At 38.9% G+C, this 25,315-nt stretch overlaps 1 protein-coding gene across 6 annotated transcripts in view; it reads right to left on the bottom strand.

Annotated features, from left to right (window-relative positions):
• Positions 1–25,315, bottom strand: part of nrxn2b (neurexin 2b) — a 1,099,331-nt gene that overhangs the window by 303,127 nt on the left and 770,889 nt on the right. For 2 of the 6 annotated variants that reach the window (XM_072459238.1, XM_072459239.1), the window contains exon 1: positions 17,521–18,963. The exons of the other annotated variants lie outside the window; for them this stretch is intronic. In XM_072459238.1, the coding sequence (XP_072315339.1) occupies positions 17,521–17,881 (361 nt within the window). In that variant the 5' untranslated portion in view covers positions 17,882–18,963. Of the gene's footprint in view, positions 1–17,520; positions 18,964–25,315 lie in introns of those variants that run through there. 6 annotated transcript variants of the gene reach the window in all.

Genomic DNA, 25,315 nt, shown 5'->3' with positions numbered 1-25,315 from the left:
ATAAAATCTGTAGGGGGCGCTGTGGCTCCAAATTAATTTATTTCACTTCAAGTAGGTTTAGGGCAAAGAGTTTAACAACTGATTCTAATTTGACGCAATTCGGACTTTATCTGCGCAAACGGCAGAAATGTTAAATTTGGGAGATTTCTGAAATTCTAGCTACAGTTTGCGGCTTCGCCGCACAGAGACCGTGACAGGTATCAATATAATTTGGATAACTTTTATGTCCCACTCCTCAGTAGCATTTTCACCAAATTTCAGCTTTTTAGGGCCAACGCCCTGGGAGGAGTTCGTAAAAGTACGACGTTTGGAAAAACTCCGAAGTCATGTTTAGCCATTTTTGAAGCAATATGGCCGACATTTGGTTGGGCGGACGGCGTTGCCGTAATAATATTTTTTACTTCTCTTGTCACCATCTACCTCTGCGCCAAATTTCATGATTCTACGATCAGATTTTTTTTGGGTCATTTCCCATCTCTCAATGCATTTTTGGTACATTTGGGGAAATAGCCAGAATGTAGAGAGGCACGATTTTTAGAGGTGTGCAAATTTTTGTGACTTTTCGTCAATGTTCACAGGGTGAAAAATAGGGGGGTTGGTCCCGAGAAGAAAGAAAGAAAGAAAGAAAGAAAGAAGAAAGAAGAAAGAAGAAAGAAGAAAGAAGAAAGAAGAAAGAAGAAAGAAGAAAGAAGAAAGAAGAAAGAAGAAAGAAGAAAGAAGAAAGAAGAAAGAATAATATTCCGATGCGAAAACAATGTTTCCCATTTTTCAAATATCATAAACTATACATTTTCGGAAAGCGCTCGCGCTTTCCTACCTCGTGGTGTGGGTCCCGCGGTCGTCATCTCAATGTAAAGTGCTCGTTTAGTGCGCACTTTTGCACGGGCTTCGCCCGTTTACAACGGTAATGTTCCATTTTCCTACTACTAATTAGTATGCACGGGGCGTGCATGAGTGGAGGAGTGCGTTAGTGAGTGTTTGGAAGTGGGCGAGCGCGAACGTGCGCACTTTCGCAGCCGTGCTTTGCACGGCCTTACGAGATTAATAGGCCTCTCGCCAGCTTGTGGCGCTCGGGCCTAATAAAACACCTGCTGCCAAAGTTCAACAAGGAGACAAAATCATGAACATAAACAAGGAAAGATGTGTTAATTACAGTGTGTGAAATGAGCAGTCCAACATGTCATATTCACTTTAAATATTATCACAACTACATTTTTAGTGTCAAGCTCCTCAAAGCTTTCCTCCCATGGATAACATACTCTTCACACACGTTATTAATGATGCACTCTTCTCCCGGTGAGGTCCCCGTCTTTCTCGCTGTCTTTCTCCGACCCGGCAGCCCCACTGTCACCCGCTTTAATATCGTGAGGTTAAATAATTAAACACACCTTGCATCACCGGCCCCTCTGAAGATCTAGAGCCCCTCTGGTCTCTCGGTCGCGTACAAAGCCGTGCCCATGCCGCTTTTATATGAGATGGAATGATGAAAAAAAAGGATGTGATTAAAGAAGGAAAGACAGAAAGTAAAAGAAAATGTTCAAAGCGCTATGCAACTGACCCGTGTCACCTCCAATGGACAAGGAAACTGTGGCTAGTTTAATAATTGAATATTGACTAAATGATATCGGGAGATGGAGATGTTATAAGAAGATTCCAGACCAGGTAAATGATTGAAGAAAGTATATCTGAAGCTAAAGGAACATCATATGGATAACTGCAAGTATACAGTATATTTAATATGTTTCATACAGTTTTAGTTGTATCTTGACAAGTTCCGGCTGTCCTCTGTGTATTTATGTCCATTTATGTCTAGTATATGTTATGCCAGTTTATTCAAAGGTAATATAGTTAGCAAAAGCAGTGAAAATGTATAAATGAGGAGAATAACTTCTTCTTTATTACACGTGCCCTTCTCATCCTTCTGCTTGCCATGTATTGATATCAGTAAAACTTAATAATTAGAAGTTAGAAGTTTAATTTTTTTTTGTAGTAGTAGTAGTTATAGTAATTAATAATAGTTGATGGCTAATTGGCTGTACTTTACATTGTATTTGGTTTACTGGACAGTAAGAAGAAGAAAAAAAACAAAACTGAAAAAAAAATGTAGATACAGACAGTTGAAAAGAGATTGCAGCCACAAAAAAGGCACATATTTACCATGGATTGCAGAAGTATTCATACCGAATGTGGAATTGTATAAATTTGGTGCAAGTGCAACACAAAGCAGCGCACAAATGTGAAGTGGAAGGAAAGGTATACATACAATGCATTATGTAAAGAAAAAAACTACTACTTTATTTATGTATTTTATTATTACCGACTTTTATTCTCTGGCTTTTTACACCTCACAAGTCGTGCGCTTCTCTTTGGCTTTAACTCATTTGATTTTAATTATTTTTGTACCGTTTTTCTTGATTTTATTTTATTCATCTAATTCATTGATTTTGTTTTATTTTTCAGATTGACTTTAATAAGCCTAGTTCCAGCTTTTATCTTCTGTTTTATATTGCTATTATGTGTTGGAAACCATCTCGTTTATAAAATGGATGGTAGTTTCTTTTATCTTTTTAGTAGTCAACATGTGTGTAATTCCTTTTATCAGGAGCATTTCTGTATTTTACCTTTTCAAATAAATGGTTGAAAAATAGTTACTACAAAGGCACATCTAGTCATCCAACTAATACGACCTAAATGCCAGTCCCATCCGTTAGGGCCTGACACAAGGGCCAGTGTGGAGCGTCTCCCGTGCACATTAATCAAAGCGCAGAGCGTACTACGGTAGGCGGGCGGGCGGAGGGGAGCTGGCTAACCACTTCTGCTTTAGCCCGCTCCCGCCCGCTCATACGTTTTAATAGAAAAGTGGGATGTACGGCTACATCGCGGGGAAACGCACTTGTGTATGACACCTTATTTCGTGGTGCTGCTTGAACATGGATCGACAAGACACGGGGAATCAATTTTACTGCCAAGAAGGGAGCGGCGGTTTGCTGGAGTCATTGCTTCTATTTCCATTTCTTTCAGGGTGTAACTTTAGCTATAACAAGCTCCGGGATGTGTTGAAGAGAACTGAAAATTGTGCTATAAATGTTACAGCCACACATATGAATCTTCTAAACAGCACTATTCTCGTTTTATATTTGAGACGGTTCCGTTTCTTTCAAGGGGTGAAAATGGATGATCCTTACATTTATTATTCAGGCTCAAGACGCAACAACAACAGCAACAATTGTATCAGAATGTACAATATATATATATACAAGAACAAGCGTTTCCTGGGGCCCGAGCAAAACATCACAGAGGGGCCCTATAATCAGATTTCCAAGCGACACACGCCTTCTCTTGACCTTAAACAATGGATAAGCTGCATAAAAACTTTAGTATTCTTCACTTTGAAACCAGGACTGACAAGTATATTCCCATGATGCCGCACAGTTATTGCACCCATGACTATAAGGAACGCATGTCAAAGAAAAGGGTGTCACTAGTGCCACTTACCGAAAGTGGTAAAAGAATGAAAGTGTAATTAATAACGTTTTGTTGACTATAATCATCCTGTGGAGGGCAAAGCGACTGCCCTCAGGTGGCCCCTAGTGGTCAGGGGTCCCCCATGCAGTTGCCCTTCCCCGGCTGTCATCGCTGTATCGACGTCTCTGCCTCTGCCGGAAGTTATTGGAAATCTCTAGAAGGCCATTTCTAGACGTAAAAGCAACATTATTAAGTAGCTTTAACTCTCACCAGTCAATTGGAGTCATGAACGAGGACGCATTCATGTCATGTCAACGTCAAAGTTAAGAAAACTACGAGATCCAAAGCCAAGGACAAATACGAAACATACAAATTGCTTACATTTTTGCGATCATGTGATTCTTTCAGGAAAACCAGTAGCAGAGTTATAATTTTGTCGTGTTTGCTTATTTAAACCGGAAGCCACTGTGGGTGGAGTGTGTCTCAAAAGGACACAGCGTTTGGATTCCTCACGTTAAGACATTTTCGCATGCAATATTCAAAACAATAAGCCCAACAACCTAAACGACGTCTGTGGTTTAATCCCAGTCGTCGTTCTGCTTTTGACACTTTGACCCCACCTTGCTGTGTCAAAAATTATGACATCAAGTGCAAGTAAAATACCAACGTCATTGTAACTTGGCCCCTCCCGTCTCCTCTCCGCACGCTCCCGACTTGACAATGGCACAGAATGTTGACGCTTTTAAAATCTGCTTGTAAAAGAAGGCTGGGGGGGGGGGGTCGGTCGGTGGGCGTTGGACCAGGGAAATGTCAAGCCAACGCCGCGCTTATCTTAACTGTCCAGAGCACCTGAAGCCAAGACTGGGCAGAGCGGAGGGGAAGAATCATGAATGCTAATGTTGTCCGTCTGCTCCAAGAAAAAAGGTTGTGATTTGACTCTCAAAAGGAGGATGAGAAGAACGGTGAACTGCGGCTTTGTGCACCTGACTGCGCACCTGATAAAAGCCAGATTAACAAATGGAACAAGTGGTTGCAGATAAGAAGACAAAATAAATCAATAAAAAAACAGCGTAATTAGCCTTAATAAAGAAGGATTCGGGCTTAGATGTAGAGAAGTTACTAAACCTGAATCGTTTGTAGTCAACTATTTGTTCATTATTATTCATTATTTATAAAGTGTAATCCAAAATATATATAATTTTTAAAAAAGTTTAAGATTTTAAAAATATCAGAGAATGTTTGAATGTGGTGTACTCTTTGCAGACAATTATTAAGCACATTTTGGTATTCAAACATAAACAGATAAAGAGACATTAAAAAGGAAAAGAAAACATATACCAATATTTGTTTAGACAGTTTATGGCGAATGAAGACAAAACCAAACATTGCATATGGCGAAAAGTACTTGGCAGGAGTTTTAAATAAATAAATCATAGACAAAATTGACATGAATAAAAATAAGATCAAAGCTACCGCTGCATTACATTTTTCAATCTTCTATGGGTCATGGCCCAGAGGAAACGCCCCCAGACAAATGGAGAAACATGCAAACTCCACACAGAAAGCCCCGAGTTACATGGTCAATGCCACTGTGTCGGATGTCAATTTGGCGATACTTTTACTTCTTTTTCGGATCAGAAATTTGCCCTGGACCCTCCAAAATGGTAAATTATTCAATTATATTCAAGTCGGATCCAAATGAACTCAAATTGCAATTTCTTTCATGGCCCGCCTGACAATACCTCAAGGCACAGTAGTGTTCAAGGCTTTTCATAAATATACTTTCTGAATCTTCAAAAATGGTATCCAAGCACACAATCAGCCAACCAAGCCATTTGTATGCACGTCAACACTATTCGGAAACCCCAATGGCACTGTCCTCCCTACGGACTTCGCAGCACCAATGTGACACGGAAACAACAAAGAATAATATCAATGCCCAGGTTTAGAATACAGCGGTAAGATAAGAGAATAGGCGAGTCTCAACGGAGGAGCCGCGTATGCTATGGTTAATAAAACGCATCAACGTTTCAGTCACGCCGACGGGGAATCGACGGGTCGGATGAAAACGCAAGTAAACAATGGCTGTCCAATTACGTCAAGGGCAAAGGCTAAGGCGCTTTGATTTCCACGGACTAGAGAGGGAAAGAAAGGAGGAAAGAAAGGTGAGGACGTAATTAAAATCCGAGAAGGGCAAGAGTGTGGTTCGCCAATGCATGGAAAAATGTTAAATAATGACCATTTAATTTGGTCTTCACCTATATGTTGTTCCACACTGCAAATTAGATCAAAACATACATAAACCATTAAATTAAAAAAATTGAAAATGTAAAATTTAAGCTCCAACGTGCAGCATGTGCCTGTAATTTTTTCTTTTTATTAATTAAGCGAGACACTGCAGGTGAATAGGAGAAAATATTAAACTTCTTCTGTAGTTTACTTGCATACATTTAAGAACAGTTTTTCCTCAGGTAATGTCCAAAATTACATATTTGGGTCATAAAAATCGAATGGACTCATAGTCTGTTGGCTCTTTTTCTTGACTTAATAGATACAATAAATGTACTTTGGATATAACAGAAAATTGGCACGAAACAATAAATACGAATTTGAGATAAAGCAGGCGATTATAAAAACAAATCCTTCTGTATGTAAGTCCAAGATTGCAAAGTGTGTAACTTCTACTTTAATGGCTGATCTTTATGTCTCTCCGGGAGAAAAATGCATTAAAAACAACTCATTTTAATTAATTGTCTGATATAAAGCTATGGATGTAATTTGATTAAATGAAATTCTTTAAAAACATCTTTGAGTGCAGTTTGTACAATTGTGTTGTTTCCGCATGAAAGCTTATACAGTATATTGAAAAAGAAAAGAAGAGAACAAAAATAATGAGCTTTGCCTGTAGTGTCTCACATTAATAAAAAAACAAGAAAATAAATTGCAACTATTATCGTACTGAATATTCTCTGGTGGGATTCAAACCGGTTACATCCTTGTTTCATTTAATTGTTGGCCGACAGTAAAAGCCCCTATAATGACAAGCCTCCACTTTGTAATCATGTGTATTTTATCAACGCCTCGCTGTTTTCTCCTATTACAATAGATTTATGTGTGTTTGAGTTCAGAGGTGCGGAGATGATATAAATATTACATTATGCGATGATTTGATGTGGTCGAGGTCATTCCGTGTTTTTTTCTCGCTCCTCAAAATAGAGCAGAGGTGAAATCTGCCCTTGCTTTCCTCTGCGACCAATTAGAATGCGGAGGCCAAGAGGTGAGCAGCGGCCGTCATTCTTGTGAGTGTTGTGTTACTTTTTTATTTCATTATTTTTATGTTTGTGGTGGAAAATATGTACGTTGCAACCTTGTGATTTCCTGCTGTGTGCGTGATAATCTGAAGGACAACATGAAAGAAAAGAGTACGGTGAATATTGATGAGTTGTGATTAGTGAATGCAAATGTGTTGAGTAATACGCAGGACTAAGCTAAAGACTAAATGAAACAGGAATGGAAAAATACATTGAGAATATGGTAGAAAAAAATTTAAAATCTGGAGATTATTTTTTATACAATTTTAGACATTTTGACCATTTGTAATAAACAAAATGTATTTACATTTTCTGTGCATATTTTGTCTTCTTTTATTAGTATTTTTGTGGCAAAAATGTATTTGTTTTTGTGTTAGAGATCTCACTAAGAGGTATTCAAACTTTGAAACATATATACAGTGAAACATTCAGACTTTTTTCAATTTTTTTCTTCAAAATTAATCAATGGTACTACTTGTGTTTGGGCCAATTCAGCAGGGAAGTTGAGGGCCAACAAAATGTGTTTGGATACTCCTGACCAATCTAAAATCTTTCGCAAAATGTATGCGAAACTTACCCCTGGGACTGCCTCAAAGTGCGGGACTATTAAGATCCATATTGCGTTGACAAAAAGGCTATGGAAATATTTAGTTGTACTATCTGACAGGTTGAAGGTACTCCCAATATCACTCCAGAGGACAAACTGGTCTGCACATTAACATCTTTCAGAAACATCTGCATTTCAAACATCAAAGATCGGACTCTGAATCGTGATAAGCCGTATAATCCTCTGGGCCAAATGCAGAGGCTGCTCAGGTGAGGATTACACCACAAGGGACCAGGCCAGGCTAGTCGTCTAAATATTCAGAAATATGTGCAAAGCTGGCTCGCAAAATGCTGACAGGAGAGCTATGCTAACAACGCTATGATGTGTAAAAGTGCTGATGCTAAAGGAGCGATCACACATGTAAACAAGCTAACGGCTTTGAATTTAGAGCCGTTTAAGAGGTAAGCACATGCGTGATTTGCATTTTGAAAGATATGGTAGGATTATAGGAGGGAAATCAATCAAATTTGAATCGAGATTTAGTTCATTGCTAATCGTCCATGCTCAGCCAGGATCTTTTAAATCTAGAGGTTTGCAGCCAATTCTCCGTTAGCAAAAAGCATGTGGTTTGGAGCAGAGTTCAGACTTTGTGTTAAAAATTCTTACTGATGTTCAGGAAAATATTTTTGAAGGACATCCTGTGCCTGCTTGCCAATGCCCGATCTTGTCAAGGGTTATTTGGTTAGTACTTGGATAAGAGACCACTGGAACACCAGGGACCACAGTGGAGCAACTACACTGTGCCTACAAGACACTTCACCCACACTGCCAATGAATCTGGTGAGTGAAGGAGTGGTTGCCGCCATTATGAAAAAAAAAACAACAACCTTGATTGACCAGGAGAAACAACAACAAAACAAACATGGTTATACTATTGGCCAAAAATTATGATTGATCAACAAGATGTGCCAAATAGTTTGGTGATATTGGCCAGCCGTAATAGTTGAACGGATTAATAATACATGTTTCCTGGTGGTGAATAGTGAATAAACGAGATGAGCAAACGTTTCACAGTGGCCATTTCAAGCAGTCTTTATTTACTCTGTCTATAAGGTTTGCGCATCCATATTTCTTTCATATACAGTGCACTTCAATGGCCACCCATAGGATCCACCACACATACGGCTGACCTAGCTCTTACCAGCTTTGAAGACAATCCGCAAAAAAAAAAAAAACAGTTGCCTTCCCCTCAGATCTCTAAAAAAAAGGAGCAAGCAAGGGTCACTTATCCGGAGACAGGCAGCTAGCATCAGCGCTATGGTTCGGCAGCTCTCCAATTAGCTGCAATCAGGGCCCGGAGTGTTGCATTCCGAGGCATATGAATAGACAGTAATGAACTCACTTCACTTATAGAAGGCTGCGAACAGGCACAACGATGCAGCCAAGTGACAGCAAGAACATTCCAAAGCGCGGACCACTTCATCCGTCACAGTGCCATGATGCAAACAATGGACATCGTTAATCTAAAGGGCAGGCCAATGCTAGGTTTGCGGTGCGTTCTGAACGGGAGGTGTGTTGCTATGGTAAATCGATTGAGGAGCAGGGTGAAGAAGGGGTGTTAAGTGAAAAGGTCTTATGGGACATTGTGTAGGCGTTTAAGGTGGGACAATGCAGGTGAATGAGGACAAAACATCATCAATTAGAGATATCTATTTTAAATATGTGACACTTTTTTGTTTGCTAAATATTTCAAGCCATTTTAGGCATTAGAGAAGAGCTCCTTACTTGATTACTTTTATTTACTTGACATAAGCCATAAAAAAGTTTACAAAAGGTTTTCCCAAAATATTTTTACATGCATTATAGAAGCTGCTTTAATAAAATAATTTACCAGCTCATGAAGTAAATGGTCTTTTAAAACACATCAACTTTAATGACCTGGTTACAACAGTGTTTCCTCATCATTAGTTTACTCAAAGTTGTATTTTTGACACATTCCTGTATGTTTGAGTGCTCAGAAAATTCCTGTTTTCACCTGAGCTTAGTTGTGATAGTACAAAAAAGAAAATAATATATAAATCCTTCTCAAAAATAAAACTCATGAATGAAAATTGGCTGCTTGTTACAGTGAAATGTCACGGTAGAAAGCCGATACTTATCAGTTCTGTGGTTTTGAACAGGAAGTCAATAGATCCAGTGGTTTTAGATCAATATTGCGGTTTATAATGAACAAACTGTTCTATACTTAATACCTGAAGCATAACAGGTCTCCTTTTATCAAAACGTTACCCCATTTAACTGGGCTCCTCCATTGTGTTGCAGTGCATTGTGTTGGTTTGATTTTAGGAAAGTAACTGTTTCCTGAACACCTTCAAATGCAAAAGTAACACACTGGAAAATAGTATTTAATAGTATGTCTTTGGTGTACCATTATTGGTCTATTTCTCCATTTCCTCACAGCCAACTATGTCAGGAAATGACCACGTTGTTATTTTGGAGTTACACAACCTGCAATCCCATTCCAATCCGGCCCCAGCATCTGAATGGACTAATCACGCCTCACGTCGCGCCCACAATGCTGTAAAGTCTGAAATCAATCTCCTTCCTTCCTCAGCCTCTGCTCCTCATGCGTGTGTGTTTTCAGGGAAGGGAGGGGCCCCTGTAGCCTGTAGGAGCTCAGCCAGACAGCATAATAATGACAGTGTAGGAAGAGAGAAAGAGAGAGAGAGCAGGGACAGATAAGGGGCGCGGGCCTCTCCACTCGCACAAGGACGATACAGACTTACACCCAGGGGTAGGTTGGGAGCCGTGGTGACAGCTTAATGGATGAGAGGGGCCAATTCTTAGATTTAGGTGAGGTTAGCAAATATAGAAAGCAGTTGGAAGGTTTGGCTGAAAGAGGTGGACCTGAGGTATTCACCATATTCCCGAAGCCCGTTTGGGCGCCGCCATACGATATAATCCTTCTTCCGATTGTATTAGTTAACATCAGGCTGTTGATGTCCAGAGAAAATAAGTTCCACACAGTCTAAAGAAATCTGTTTTCAGGCCGCAGAGGGAATCGGTGCATTGTTGACTTGTTGGTCACATGAACATTGAATATCTTACACAAATTAATCTACTTTATAGTATATTTTAGCTGTGATCCTTTTCCCTTGTTCTCCATTCAAACCAACGGTGTTCTCGCTGATGTGTGATTACAACGGAAGTGCCAATATGTGGGAAAAAGAGGAAAAAGTGGGCGAGGCGGAAAAATGTCAACAGACAAAAGGTCCAGGGGTTTCTGCGTTTCCATTGCAATTCAAAATGAGAAAACATCGTCAAAATATCACTAATAAACAGGAAGCTGAAGGCCATGAATAATGCTCATAATAATCATAATTCCAAGAGGAGAAGTTGGTTCATTCATATGCTTTTGTTTCGTAAAGATTTTGATGTCACCAATAATACAGTCTCCAAATCTGCTCTTTAACAATGTTTAGTAGAGCTAACAGTAGGCTTTGTTGTCTAGAATGCCAATAACGCTCAAGGAGAAGATTTGTTGTTGTAGTTGTTAGCCTTTTCAAAAGCTTAACATGATTTGTTTTGGAAAACATCAAATCATTCTTTGCTTTATCTAGCAACCATTACTTTGGTAATTAATTACAGAAGAGAGTTAGGTCTTTCCTGCTCAAATCTGTTGCTCTTATGGTAGGAAACACTGACAGTAAACCCATATTTGCCGTAGTGTTTAGTCAAAGAGCTGATAAATCAACATATGTTCAGATTTACAGGAGGTGATATCAGGTGTGGAAGACGGCACTCCAGGGACAGTATCTTAGTGGTTTAGTACAAGTTTTGTTTTGGGTTTATTCCCAAATTTGTATCCAAGGACTCCTTAAGTTAGAACATATTCATGATCAAAACTCATAAATGATGTTCAATGTATGACATAACCTTTGACGTGCCTATTCAAAGTGCCCTCCTAAATTCAAATGTTGTTAATACCAACCAAATCATCTTTAATCAATACATTTTATCCCAAATACCTGTTTTTATTAAAGTATGTAATGTAGTAATGCTTTTACTATCATATAGTGTAGGTCTAAGACAATATAAATTTCTCTATAAGCTTTGTATAACTACAGGCAATGAAAGGGATCAATACTTCGATTTTGTTTGGTCCTAAACGCTTAAAGTCCAGTCTAAAATCCAGCTATTAGCCTTGTTCAACCGGACTCATCCATGCATGCAGAAACCACTTCTAGAACGGGTCCCCAAAGCAGTAGAGCCTTATCACTAAGTGGATTATTAGCGCTGGTAATAAGCTACGGCACTTCGTTTGACAATACAACGGACTTTCCCCGACAAGCACTCGAACCGCCGGGCTCAAGTCAGAACTATTTATGAAACCAATTGAAAATAATTCTTATGTTTTCTTGGTATTGGAAGATAATGGAAAATGTGAAGGGGAAAAACCCAACATGTTCTAAATGAGAGCGAAACAGCGGCGCTTGTAGCGTAGGCGGACATAAGTAACCGCTTCAGCGTACTGCCAGAGGAAAAGAAGGAATATGACATGGAGCCAACCAAGCAAGAGTAGAAACCACATCTTGGCTTGGGCGCTTGACACTATGTATGTGTGTTTGATGTAATTTACAGCTAGAAATAGCAGTAAAAAGGTCTGAAGTTTAAACTGAAAACATGAGAGGATAAAGCAGTGTTACTACTACTCCCTATAAAACTATGTCAAGTCAATTCTTAACCTTTTTATCCAAGAATGTACCAGACTGCAAATGTCATTCCAATTGCTACAACTACACAATGCTACTACTCATAATAATAAAACTACTCTGCAAGCATTACAGAGATATAACAACTAGTACTGCTATTTGATACTATAACTGATCTTTTTTAATGATGCAAGCATTAACACATTTTTAAAATCTACTAATATTACTATAGAAATTCTAGAAATACAATAAATAATACTGCTAATACTGTCCATTGATTTGCTTTTGACTAAACATTTTCACTCTTGTAACAACGCTAGTAATCAACTTACTTTATTAATATTACAAAAATAACATTAAAACCAAAACGAAGCTATTTTAATTATTTTGCAAAGGAAAAAATAATTCTTATTACGGGAAATGAGAATGTTTGACATTTGACAAATTATATTATATTCTTTTAACAAACTGCACTAAAAATGGTACTTATTAAAGGCCACAGGTTGTATAAAAGAGGTTTATTTTTCAAACTATGAGACACAAAGTCTCATAGTTTGGCTTGTTTTTCACAATATATTGATCATCGCTTTTGTAAAGAGAAACTTGGACGTATCCAGCGAGAACACAAGGAATATCCAGAGCCAACAGACCATTTCCACTACAGTCCGATATCTTCTGACAGGCATAAATCCAGCGCTGAAGCCAGTGACCATTTTTGATGTTAATTATGGCCATTTAAATAGCTTAGCAACTTGAGATGTGAGAGGTGCAATCCAATTATCCCGGCTCAACAAAAAGAGAAGAAAGGAGCGGGAGGAGGACATTTATAAGACATAGCTATTGAGTACTCTCTCTGATTAACTGGACCATTTTCATGAAAATAAAAAGCATGGATTTGTTACGGTAATATGGTTAACATTCCTGTGTGATGAATGGGAAATATAAGAATACAAATGCATGCACGTAACTAGGAACTGTTGCAATTTACAATTTTGTTTTGTATTTGCGTTATTTTCTTGTTTCCAATGCGGCTGAGGCTATGGCAGAAACAAGTAAATCAAATAATCCATTATTGGGATAATTATCAACTAATTTTGTAGTTGAATAATGATTATCTGGACTTTACACAGACTCCAAAACATGGCGTGAGTTTTTGCAAGTTTCATAGCTAAGACAAATGACATGGAAAACTATTTTGTCTGCAAGTTTACAATCAAGATACGTCTGGATGCAATTGGGTTTGATACAAATTCTAAAAAATGGTTTGCAGATTACATCACAAATGACTTTCAATCTGAATTTTCTTACATTTTATACCTTTTAATGATTTTAAAGAACTGGTCAAGGACTACCCGCCGGTGCACTTGTATTATATCATTTTTATTTGTATTCATTAGGTTTTCCCTGTATAAATAAATCAAATGAATGATTTAAAGCACCAAGAGTTTACTGAAAAAATGACAGCAGCTCATGCAAGAAGTAGCAATAAAAGTGTCAGGACATGGAATGACATTTTTGCATAAAAAAATACACCCTATTTGTCAGAATCGGCGCTGTCAGGTATTTCATCTTTCAGTCCGTGAGGCGTTCACATCATCGGGAAATCTAAAAGCTGTATGGTGTGCCCTTGTTTATTGTTGCATTCAAACCCAAGCTGACAGCCGGCCCTGCTCCAAGAAAGGAAATCAATACAGGAAAAAACAAAAAAAATATGTTCCAGGGTTTTATGTTTTTTCTCCTTTCTTCATGCAGCTGTAACCTGGAAGTGGAAAAAACAAAATTCTTTTTTTTAGGTCATGGTAGCTGCTCAACAAACAACAACATTTAACACCTGAAAGAATCTGAGGCCAATATGATTCAGTGGGTGCAGGGCAGGTTCAGTTCAAAATCCTAAAATGTTAGTTAATCTTTGTGAATGCTCACTATATCGACGGAATTCATTAAGTGGTGAATTGCAAATGAGGAATACAACTTTATTTTAGGGTGTAAAAGCAATGTAACAGTATAAAGGTTCACAATAGGGTTAAGTCGAATAAACTGAGTGAGAGGGATTTTTAAAACCGCTAGCTGTTATTTATGTTCTTTATTTAAAGTATATGTTTAAATAGAATAGATTTCCACACACCGGATTACTTACAAAATGTGAATTTATTCTGACATAAAATGCAGTGTATATAACTCCAAGAAGTCATTATCTGGACACTGTTGTCGAAATTGAGACATTTTGACTGCCATTCGGAAGTCACTTTGAATCTAAAGGCCATATACATGCTGGAGCTAGATTAGTCCAACCCTAAGGCTTTGGACACAGTACATTTAGCCAGATTTTCTTAAAATCTTCTGTTGTGTTATGTCATTCCCAGTCATTCTCAGTCATCTCCAGTTGAAGTCAGTTGAAGATGCTTCAGTCTTAGAGCATTCACGACTGAACTCACATTCAAATTGCAAAGTCTGGACCGCTGAAAGAAGCTACTAGACTCCAATCGCAGTCATTCAAACATCATGGAATTAAAAGCCAGATTTTGGTAAAGCAGCATGTTCACTATTTAAATTCAGAAAGTACAATGCACAAACAATGACAGCAGCAAGGTGTATGCTTATTATTCCTGCCTCAACATCAGATTGATTATACAGAAAGGGCACATGCACTACTCTTACGCTTAAAACCAGAGCTGAAAGGATAAACAAACGCTCACGTGTTTCAGCCCTCTTTCTCCTACCGTGTGACTCACGTCTGCCTCATAAATGATCCAAATGACAAAGTAAGATAATATCACTGCCTGCACTAAAACGTTTTTTGGCTGGCCAGTGGTCACATGATGCTGTTTAAACAATTAAAAGTCAGGAAACACAACAGCATTACTAAAGCACAAAAAATGGTGCATTATAATTATTAGAACTTATAAAATAGTTTTTGCCAATAATTCATTGTATTTTGTAGGATAAAAGTGTCCAGTCGTGTAGTGTGGACCCCAGTCTCCATAATCACACTCAGTCCAATCACCAATAAACAAGAATCTGAATTTAAAAGTGACCTTTTATCTGAATACATCATGAAAAAAAAAACACATCTCTATTACCTAAATTAATCATTCTCATGTATTTCAGGAGCACTGAAAGCATACGACTATTTGATATACTACAGTGATGTGTTTTGCTGAATTGAATGAAAAACACATTCAGTTTATCTCCTGCAATGATTTTGGAACTACCTTTCAGTACTGAGTTTAAGAGGTTTAAATGTTGTCAAAATGAACAACAATGTAATCAACAACGACAGCCCATATTCAAGACAATGCCTGTGGGTCATTTGTACCCCATTTTCAATCCTTCTGACCCCACATTATACCCAACCACTCTACAGAGGATTATTTAGACTCTACGTAACTGCATTTGAAATATATTGGCACACTATACTTGCATTGAAACGCCGATTCAATATGTCCAAACAAACTCTTACATTTGAACGCAGAACCACACATCGGCAACGCCTGAATGATTTCCCCGCATATCTTTGATACATAATCATTTTAGATTTTCCATAGACTCATACGTATATTAATACCCAAACCCGACCTGACAGGAATACGAATAAATAATGGAACGAAATGAGCAAGTTGAAAAATAAAAGTCAAATCAATTCCTGGATATAGCCAGTCATCACGGTCCACTGAGCACCGTTACTGACTGCCTCATAAATTTGTCATTGACAGAGACAATGCCCATCCCTACCCTTCCCTTTCCCAGCTGTCTCCTCCACTACATGGGTTAGCCCTCATTTGTGTGCCTGGTCACATTATAGGCTGTGTGCATGAAGCTCGCAAGTGCAGAGAATATGGAGAGGGAGAAATCCATTGCGGAGGACCAAAGGGGGGGAATGGGTGAATAATTTCAGCAGCCGCAACGAGCTAACCGAGACTGCCTTCGCTATTGATTACCCCCAGGTGATTGATACAAGATTATGTCTTTACTGAAAGAAGACTAGCAGGAGAAACAGGATGTAAAGCCAATGCAAATTGCGCAAGAGCAAACCGAATAATCCATACATGTTACCCTGTCACGTAATAAAACTTAAAAAGGAATTTAATGGGAAAAGCCAGTAGGGTCAAAAAAAAAATTGCTATTCTCATAACATCAGAGGAGTCATCAATGTGCAATGGAGACTGCTATGTTCCAGGCAGCTTAGCGCACTCCGAGTGAGACATGCGCTGGGAGAAAAGAGGGACAAAGTAACCGCCGTTCAAGCCATTATCAATGGATTTTCTGCTGCACAACATGTACTGTGACACGTGAGGAAGAAAACCAGGTTTTAACGCAGAGGTAGGCTGGTTCAAATTCTCCATGTGGGTGACAGTTAACAAGAAGAAGCAGTGGGTAGTGATTGGATGACGCTCAAAGGTCTGGGGAAGATGGTGGCTGGAATAAGCCAAGGAGGCAGCTGGATTTTTGAAAATAAACCATATGGGGATAGCTTCTGGTAACATCGGTGGCCAATACTCGGGACATGAATCAAGTGTGTGGCCTATAGGGAGGAGGTTGCTTTTGCCCAGGACTGGCTTCTCTTTTAGCCTTTCCACACATGAAAACTATCAATAGATGGATGAAGCAATTGGCCAGGCTTATGTGCTCAACTAGAAATTCATATCATTGCCACCATAAATCAAACCCTGGAAGAAAAATTTACTCTCTTTGACCCGTTACAATCATGTCAATCCATCGAGTGGGTGCATCCTTGTTGTCAATAATGGGATGATTACAGCAGTGGTTCTCAAAAGTGTCACCATAAGTACCTAACAGTGTTGCCTCTCTAATGTAAGTGCAGGTAATGTATGGATTCAGCAGTCCTTCAAAACTGCCAATGAGTTTGTATTGTCAAGTCAAGGTTCAATTGACCGTTGAGAGCTTGAAGTACAATGCGTGTCTGAAACAATCGATATTCTACTTTTTGAAGTGTATCATACAAGAGCCATGGGGTCATCTGTAACTCATATGATTGTATTTACATATTTTTCATCAATTTGAATCTTTATTTAACCAGGAAAGTCCCGTTGAGATGCCGAGGTCTCTTTTTTAAGGGAATCCTAGCCAAGAAGCATCAACAACACAACCCATAGATGAAACAACTAGCAAACTATCTACAACTTACATACTTTCTACATAATGTGCTTACTATGCAGTCACACAATATAAGAACAACCTATTTACCTAACTATGTAAATACCATGAATTATTTTGTTAAATGGGTTATTTATTTTTTTATGTAGATTTTTCCTATTAATGGGTAGAAATGACCCCTTGACAAGACTGCCCATTGGATTTTTTTTGTAGAATTCAATACGGGTCACTTTGGTGTCCAAAAATAAAGTTTGAAACTACATGAAAAATGACAAAAGTGGTATTCAAACATTTTACCGCCAACTCCTGAGTCCACAACCACAACACAGCATGAAATTCCCAAACGCGTGGACATAACGGCATCTCTTACCATGTCCCCCACGTGTGAGGAAGGGCATCCGGTTGATAGCGATGGGCACGGTGCCATGCTTATTGTGGAAGTGGTGGACGTGGTGCGTGGTACTGAGGGAGGAGGATACGCGGGCGGCTACGGCGGGGCACGGGAACACCAGCAGGGCCAGCGATAGCACGAGCCGGAACAAGAACGCCGGACTGGCCCACACAGCCGGCGACGCTGCCCCTTGCTGCCCGATCTGTTGCTGCGAACCTACGTTGTCCACCTCCTCCACCACTTCCACTTCCAATTTCACCTCCTTTTCCATGGGGGCGGGGCCTAAAAGGAAGAGCAAGCGGCCCCTCCCCCTCAGACGACACAAACAGGAAGTGAACATCTCAGAGGAATTCGGCGCCCATGACCCCCTTGCCTTCCAGCGAGGGGTTTGGAAAAAACAAAAACGGGGAAAAAGAAAAGAAATTGTAAGCCAAGACAAAAAAAGATCCGTTAAAATTCCGTAAAGAAAGGAAAAACAAAAATCCTTCCAGAAAAGAAATAACCCAAAAAATCCGACAGTCTAGAGTAGCGTTGGTATCCACAAGCTTAGAACGAGTTGAAAGAACCACCTCCCTCTACTAAATGATTGAATGTTTATGGACAACTTCCCCAAGCACCTCGTTGTTTCCGACAATCACAGCATCTCAGCACCGATTAACAAACTCGACTCCATCTTAGCTCCTTCTCCACAAAAAAAAATCCCCTTTACTTCAACTTAATTGTTCGTCTGGATTCCCCCCCAAAAAGAATCGCTCTTCCACCCGTAATCCAGGGCAGCTGGATGAGACGAATCACTATTCCGTACTTGAAAATCACATCAGAAGTCGAAGCCAAGAGGGGTGCAACTCGGAGATCGAAAAGGCGTGTGTGTGTGGGGGGGGTTTGTTGTGACGAACGAGCAGTCCAAAATCCCGTCTCCGGCGCTTGGGATCCCCGAAAGAGCTCAGATTAAGTCCAATAAAGGGTAAAAGGGTCAGCAATCAGAAATCGAATCAACAATACTGCCGCCAGAACATACGAAATCCAAGGAGTCCAAAGCGATCCACGATTCCCAGACTTGTCAACGCACTTCTTTTCCCAGGCAATGATCCGTGCGGTAGACTGCTGTTTCCCCCCCTTTCTAAACGGAGCGGCGTGGGAGCGGAGAGGCAGGCAGTGGTCCTCCTCGCGCAGCTCCGGCACAGGGACACTGTTCTCCTCCTCCTGCTCCTGGCTCGCCGCGCGACTCTGCCGATGCTACTGCCGCTGCTGGCTCCGCTGTGAAATTCATGCTAATTGAATCCGAAGCTGCAGCAACGAGCGCATCCTTCCTGCCCGCACAGTTCCTCTCCTCTTCTTCCTCCACGAGATGTATATTCTTTTTCTTTTTCTTTCTTCTTCTTCGGACCGACACCCGGCTTTGGATCACACTTTGTCGTTGAGAAAAGATAGAAGGATGTAGACGCTGGCAAAGACTCCGTAGAAAGATAGACGGGAAAGAAGAATAGAGCACTCTTTTGCCGTCGGTACACACAGGGCAGAGAGGAGACAGGCAAGTGTTTGTGTCTGGTTGGTCGGAACGCGATGAGAGAGAGGGAGGGAGAGAGTGCGAGAGAGGAAAGGGAGGGAGGGATGGATGGAGAGATGAAGGAGGGTGGGAAGGTGGTAGGAGGCAGGAGGGAGGCAAACATCGAGGACGGATTTTACTGTTTACACAAATAGAAGCCAATGAAAACGGATGGATGCGAAAGGAGCAAGGGAAGGCGTGACGGAGTACCAGGAGGGGTGAAGAAGTTATGCAATATTTGTGGAGGACAGAGGGCGCTTTTTATTTGACGGTTTTCGCGTATATGTCGAGCGTTTGTTAGGGATCAAACGGAATAGAAAAGCACATCAATTATACAGGAAACTCGCTCAGCAAAACAGCAGAATTATGTATCTTGGCTTCTTCACATTCAATAATAGTTTGAAAATGTTTGTCAGCAGGGTGGTTCAGCTTGATGGAAGAAGGTTGGTTTGAAAAGAGTTTAAAAAGAGTGAAAGAAAATGGCTTTGGAAGTATTCATGCATCATTTAATGTGGCTGATATGTAAGGGAATGTGTCAGGAAGATTGGGAAATTGTATATATTTGTCCTTCCATATTAAAATAGGCAAAACATTCTATTGTAACACTCATAGAAATACTGTCATTAGATTCAAAGCCTTTTATGAAGAGCATATACTTGGGGACTCTTCACTAAAAAGCTTTTAATTTCAAAGCTGTAATAAACAAAGACCAAACTATCGGAAGCCGTTCTTTAATGAAATACAATATATTTAGACCTCGGAGTGAGATTTTCGGATCTTTAAGATGAGAATTTCCAGAATTTAACACTGGAATTTCATCATTTTGGGCATAAAGCATTATAAATAATAAGAATGATGCACACACAGAAGTTTCGGAAAACCAGAATCAGAATAAAGGATTATTGTCATTGTCAGTGAATAAAAACAAGATTCACAAACTAGGATTTTTCTTTGGTGATAAGGTGCGACATGAAAAACACAATATAAAAACAAAATACCAAATCAATAAATATATATATATATTTTTTAAACTAACTAAGAGTATAATAACAGTATCAGTAACGTAACATCTACAGTAACGTCTCAATCAAGTAATAACAAACTAGGAAAGTGCTCAAATCAAACTGCGCATCCAATTGGTTAGTTTATTAACGTAAATGTTTATTAGTCACCAAACGCAGCCATGTTGGATTTCTAACTCAATTTCTTAAATGTTCAAGTTCATGTGTAAATATAGTGTTATTTTTAGTTGCAACTAAGAAATTGGCAACAAAATGGGTTACAAACATCCAAAATAATTATAAATCAAGAACTTGCACATTTTTACTATAAACCTTCCTCCTATCCACACAAGATTAGCCAAATGGCATGTTTTAAAAGACTAATGGGTGTATTTCTGCTATGATTTTTTTCTTCTTAATAATAGAAAAAGCTGTTATTTCTTCTATTTTACTCCTCTTAAAAAGGCCCTATTTGCACATGACGACTTCTTTTACATTTAAGGGAATTTCAAAAAGCCATATCTAGGTGTAAATTCAATTATGCATTCATTTTAATGACAGATTCCTTTTATCAATTTCATCCTCCATCGCCTCTCTGTCCGTTGTACAGATTTTTACCCACGTCAACTTCTAAATTTGTACGTCAATTCCTCTCTTCTGCACGTTTGCAATTTCATAATGCCCATGCACGCTGTGTACTCATCTCAGCTGTTCTCTTCCAAATGGAGCCAGGACAGAGCGAGGCATATTGGGGACAGTTGGAGATTAAGAAAGGCCGAGGTGCAAAATAGTTCATTTGGATAAGTTATGCAATTATAATTGACTTGGGAGAGTTTTTTTCCCTGAAACTTTTGTATTTGTTTTTTTTACGCAGGAACTTCATGATGGGTTAGTGGTAGTAGTTGTAGTAGTAGTAGCATTATTATTTGTTTTTATCATTATAATTATTACAAAAATACATTGAATTGAATTATTTGTAGATGTTATGTACTCAGGTGCCCTGTGTCATCTGGAAATCAAGACGTTTCAACATATTTAATAGAATCAATAGAAAATTACTTTTCATATGGAAGTAAAACTAAATATTGTACAGATGATTCAACTAAGTACCACTCCTGGACGAATGAGGGAAGTATTAGTAGTTCGAGTAGAAAAACTCAAGTATTTGTCTGTAGGAGTGCTAGCTGTAATTTGTCATGTAGAAGTATTAGAAGTTATTGTTGTTCTATTAGTAGTCATAGCAAGCATAGTAGTAGTAATAGTAGTACATATGCACAGTAAGTACATAGTATATGACACTATCAACATTGTGTAAAAAAAATTCCGTGTATCAAACAAAGCAAACACAGCTTATTTATATTATCTATATTATTTATTAGGATACAAATTATTTTCTCTCAATGTCCAGGCCTTCTCCACATATCATTTCATTTTCAAATAAAGAATACATAATGTTGCATTCAGGCAGCCAACATATCTCAGGATTTTTCAGTTGGATCATGTCATACAAAAATGTCCTTAAATCATTATACAGTGGACAGTAAAACGCAATAACAACACTAAATAGTAGTGATTACAGTAGGTAAAAAAGCTTGAACAGTTATGTTTTTACGACTAAAAATATATATTTTTTTCATTTTTTGCCCAGATTTTGAGTACCTCCTCTGCCTCTGATGGAAGGGCAACGGCGCCCGGAGTAAGATGGAAGGCGGCGAGGCAAAGTGCAAAGTGAAAGCGAGCGAGATTGTGTATGAGATAAATCAGGGGCGATAGAGATCTCTGCCGGGACGGGAGCCGGGCAGGCGCAGGAGGACAAGAGCGCAGAAAAATGAGCAAACAGAGGAGAGGAAAGCAAAGCAGAGCGGCGGACATTCTTCGCACGCATGGAGTGATGAAGTAGGAGTGCGGTCACAATTACTTATTCATTCTGATCATAAAAATTACGGATGGTCCACGTGTGAGGGATGGAGAGAGAGGAGGTTGATTCGTATGTTTTGGAGGTTTGAAAAAGCAATATCAACCAACAACAGACAAATGAAGGCAAGACCCTATACAGCCTGACGGAGTTAATAAGCATGTTTCACGACTTTCTTGGTGTGAAACAATGCATTCTGGGTGTTGGTACACTCCCATAAGCAGCATGCTAACAGCACACCTGCACTTTAAAGTTTGCAATGAAGAAAAACACTTTATTTTTTAGACACAGAGCAATTTCAACCCGGTACCGCTACTTTTACAATAAACTGTATTGTGGCGAAAGCAATTTTACCCATGAAAAAGTTGGACACAGTAAGTTGAATGAAAGTATTTTAAGCACAGCACTGCATCTTGTATTTTTGTTCTCATAAAATAAAAACAAAACATTGCTGAAGCTAGGTTCGGTTTCATTGATATGCTTGAAAAACGTTACATATTCAGTCAGATGGCAACCTGCTGACATCATGAGGTGATGATTTCATATGTTTTTTTAACTTCCTGCACCTTTGCTTGATCATTTCATTGGGTTTACGACAAAATATGTATCACTTACAGCTAGAAGTAGTCATTTTATGTGTATTTTTTGTCCAGTGAATGCGCCCTCTACTGGCAGTATTTGAAAGATTTAAAGGTACACTATGTAACGTTTACTTTGTCTGCAATGTTTGATATTAAAACTAACAATCTTGCTATTTTTCATAGTATTCTTTTTAATATGCAAGACTGAAACTTGCAACAGTTACATAGTGCACCTTTAAATTACCAGAAAGAACGTTTTCCAAAGAGAAGCACATATCTTTAAAAACCTATCCATTGGAAACATAACATTTAAGTCATTTTTTCTGGTCTAACCTTTCTTGCAGATGTTAATGGTTTTATAAGTATACCGCAACCTTTAAATTAAGCTAGACTTTCAGAAATGTCATTTTCACAATGTGAGCGCGGAGACGGGGAGTGGGAGGAGACGGCAGGAGGTTGAAGACGTCCAATTGTTTCACATGAATTCAGTAATATCAATTTAGAATATATCTCATTAGTACAGTTAACATCTTGTTCTATATGCCAGATCCCATTACTTCCTACAAACAACCAGCAGCAATGTGCATAGCTAGAGCAATGTTGAAATACTGTATCTTGTGACAATATTGTATGGTTTGGCAGGATTTGAACCACTTACCATCCTGTTGTTTGGGAACACTCAACCAACTATGCCACTTCTACTCTATCTTTTTGGTACAAAATTGGATGTTACGTAACAAATCAAATTTACCAGGCAAATCTATTCATTTCATAATTTTCTGACAAATCTTTTGTGTGCAAATACTCAAAAGAAATATGGTAATTATGGAAACACTATTCAACCAAAACACATCTGTAGTATTGACAATAATCTGCCTTTCTTCCAAACCATTATTATGCTGTTAATACTTTTTATGGGGAAATATTAATAACATCAGTTAATATGTTCCTTCCTCTGTGCAACAGCAGAGTTAGTTAGTATTTATGTTATTTATGTAAACTCACTATTTAGATCTAGAGCTCAAAGAGTGCAGCAAGTGTGTGTGTGTGTGTGTGTGTGTGTGTCTGTGTGTGAGAGTGACGCCTTTTTTATTTTCTTAATTTCAATCATTATAATATAGTAGGAATAGGAAGGTGCATGTTTTGACGACTCTGTTTCCCTGCTGAACAGTAAAATCCTTGTAAAACACAACTAAAAACAAATATATATAAAACATAAGTAGATAATTAAGTAAAGTATGTCACAAATCAAATTATCCAGACATTGTATATGCCTCTTTGGAGTCATTCTAAAACATTCTATTTCGTAGTTGAGGGAGTTTCGAGCCATTTACCCTCTGCTTGGTGCGTGGAAACTCAACACACTACACTCTCCTTTTTTGTCACCATTTATTTTTTTAATTGTCACTATCTCCTTATAGTATTCTGACTTTATTACTGTCACCGGTGCTTCATTTGCTTTTCGTACAGCACTGGGATCTCATTATCACGAAAAACACGGAGGATTTTCAACACCTGCCGCTCGGCGTTGCTTCCCTCGGGCGCCATAGCAAAAAAAAAAAAAAAATCACAATGGAACAATTCACCAGGGTAGACCCACACTCAAGCTCGCACACATGTACTAATTGCGCTGCCATGACATTGCTAGTGCTAGAGTTTGACGCAACGCCTCCCAAAGGGGCACCATTTTAGACTTAAGACGCAAATATTCCCCAAATGGAACTGGTGAGAGATCCCAGGGAGCAAATAGGGCTTTCTGTCTGAAGTAAGATGAAGAGTTGTTGTCAAGTCTAAGTAAGTGACAACAAACGTGCCTTTAAATTGTCGTTTCGGTACATGAAAAACATTGGATGAAGTGGATTTTGATGCTGCAATTCTTCTGCGGAGATGTCGGTGACGCAGTGTGTTGGATGCTTGCCCATCAACGAGAGGGTTGACACACAATACTTATTCATGTAAAGTAATGCCAATGTAATCATGCGTTCAACCAGGAGTGTTCCATTGTAAAAAAACGTTTCAAGGTCTAATACGTGATGACAAAGGAATAGCGTTGATTGTCTCTTCTCTTATACGTACATACTGTTTGCAAAGCAGCAATTGAACTGCAAGCCTTTAGGTTGACTTGTTCTGAGCCCAAATTTGCCACATGTTTTCATCGTGTTGTGTCAAGGCGTGTCCAGACTTTTCACTGGTTGTGACCAAGGGTGGCACCAAGGTCAAAGTTAATTTACAAAGCAAATTTAACATACTGCCACCACTGCCCAAAGTGCTGTACAAATGTAGAAAACATGATAGTTCAATAAAATGTAATACATTTTTCCAGAATTTACCACTGAAATGTCATCGTTTTGGGCATAAAGCGTCATAAATAATAAGAATGATGCACATGTATGTCTATCTCGGAATGTGGGGTGGCCTGTGCCCCTCTGGCCATTCCCTTGTAACGCCCCTGTCAGGTTTGGTAACGTGTTTGTTAAAATACATACATTTTGTGATGTATTTTATGATTGCGTATGTTTTCTACCTGCACTCTCAGCACGCGTATCCGTTAAATTTGCCAACCTACCTTGATATATTTCATGTAATTCAGTTGTGATCTTTATTGAGTTATATTTTGATGCATACAACTTTCATTAATATAAAGACTATAAATTATAAATATGGCATCGGAACACAAAGGGTTTTTTGCATTGAGTGAGGTCAGGAAAGTAGGACGTGCTAGCACCGCGGG

This window comes from Eucyclogobius newberryi, unplaced genomic scaffold, assembly GCF_026437365.1.
Source record: "Eucyclogobius newberryi isolate DKJ021-1_F unplaced genomic scaffold, fEucNew1.0.hap1 SCAF_22, whole genome shotgun sequence".
Lineage (NCBI taxonomy): Eukaryota > Metazoa > Chordata > Actinopteri > Gobiiformes > Gobiidae > Eucyclogobius > Eucyclogobius newberryi.
The sequence above is the reverse complement of the archived record's forward strand: the minus strand, read 5'-3'. Positions and strand labels throughout refer to the sequence as shown.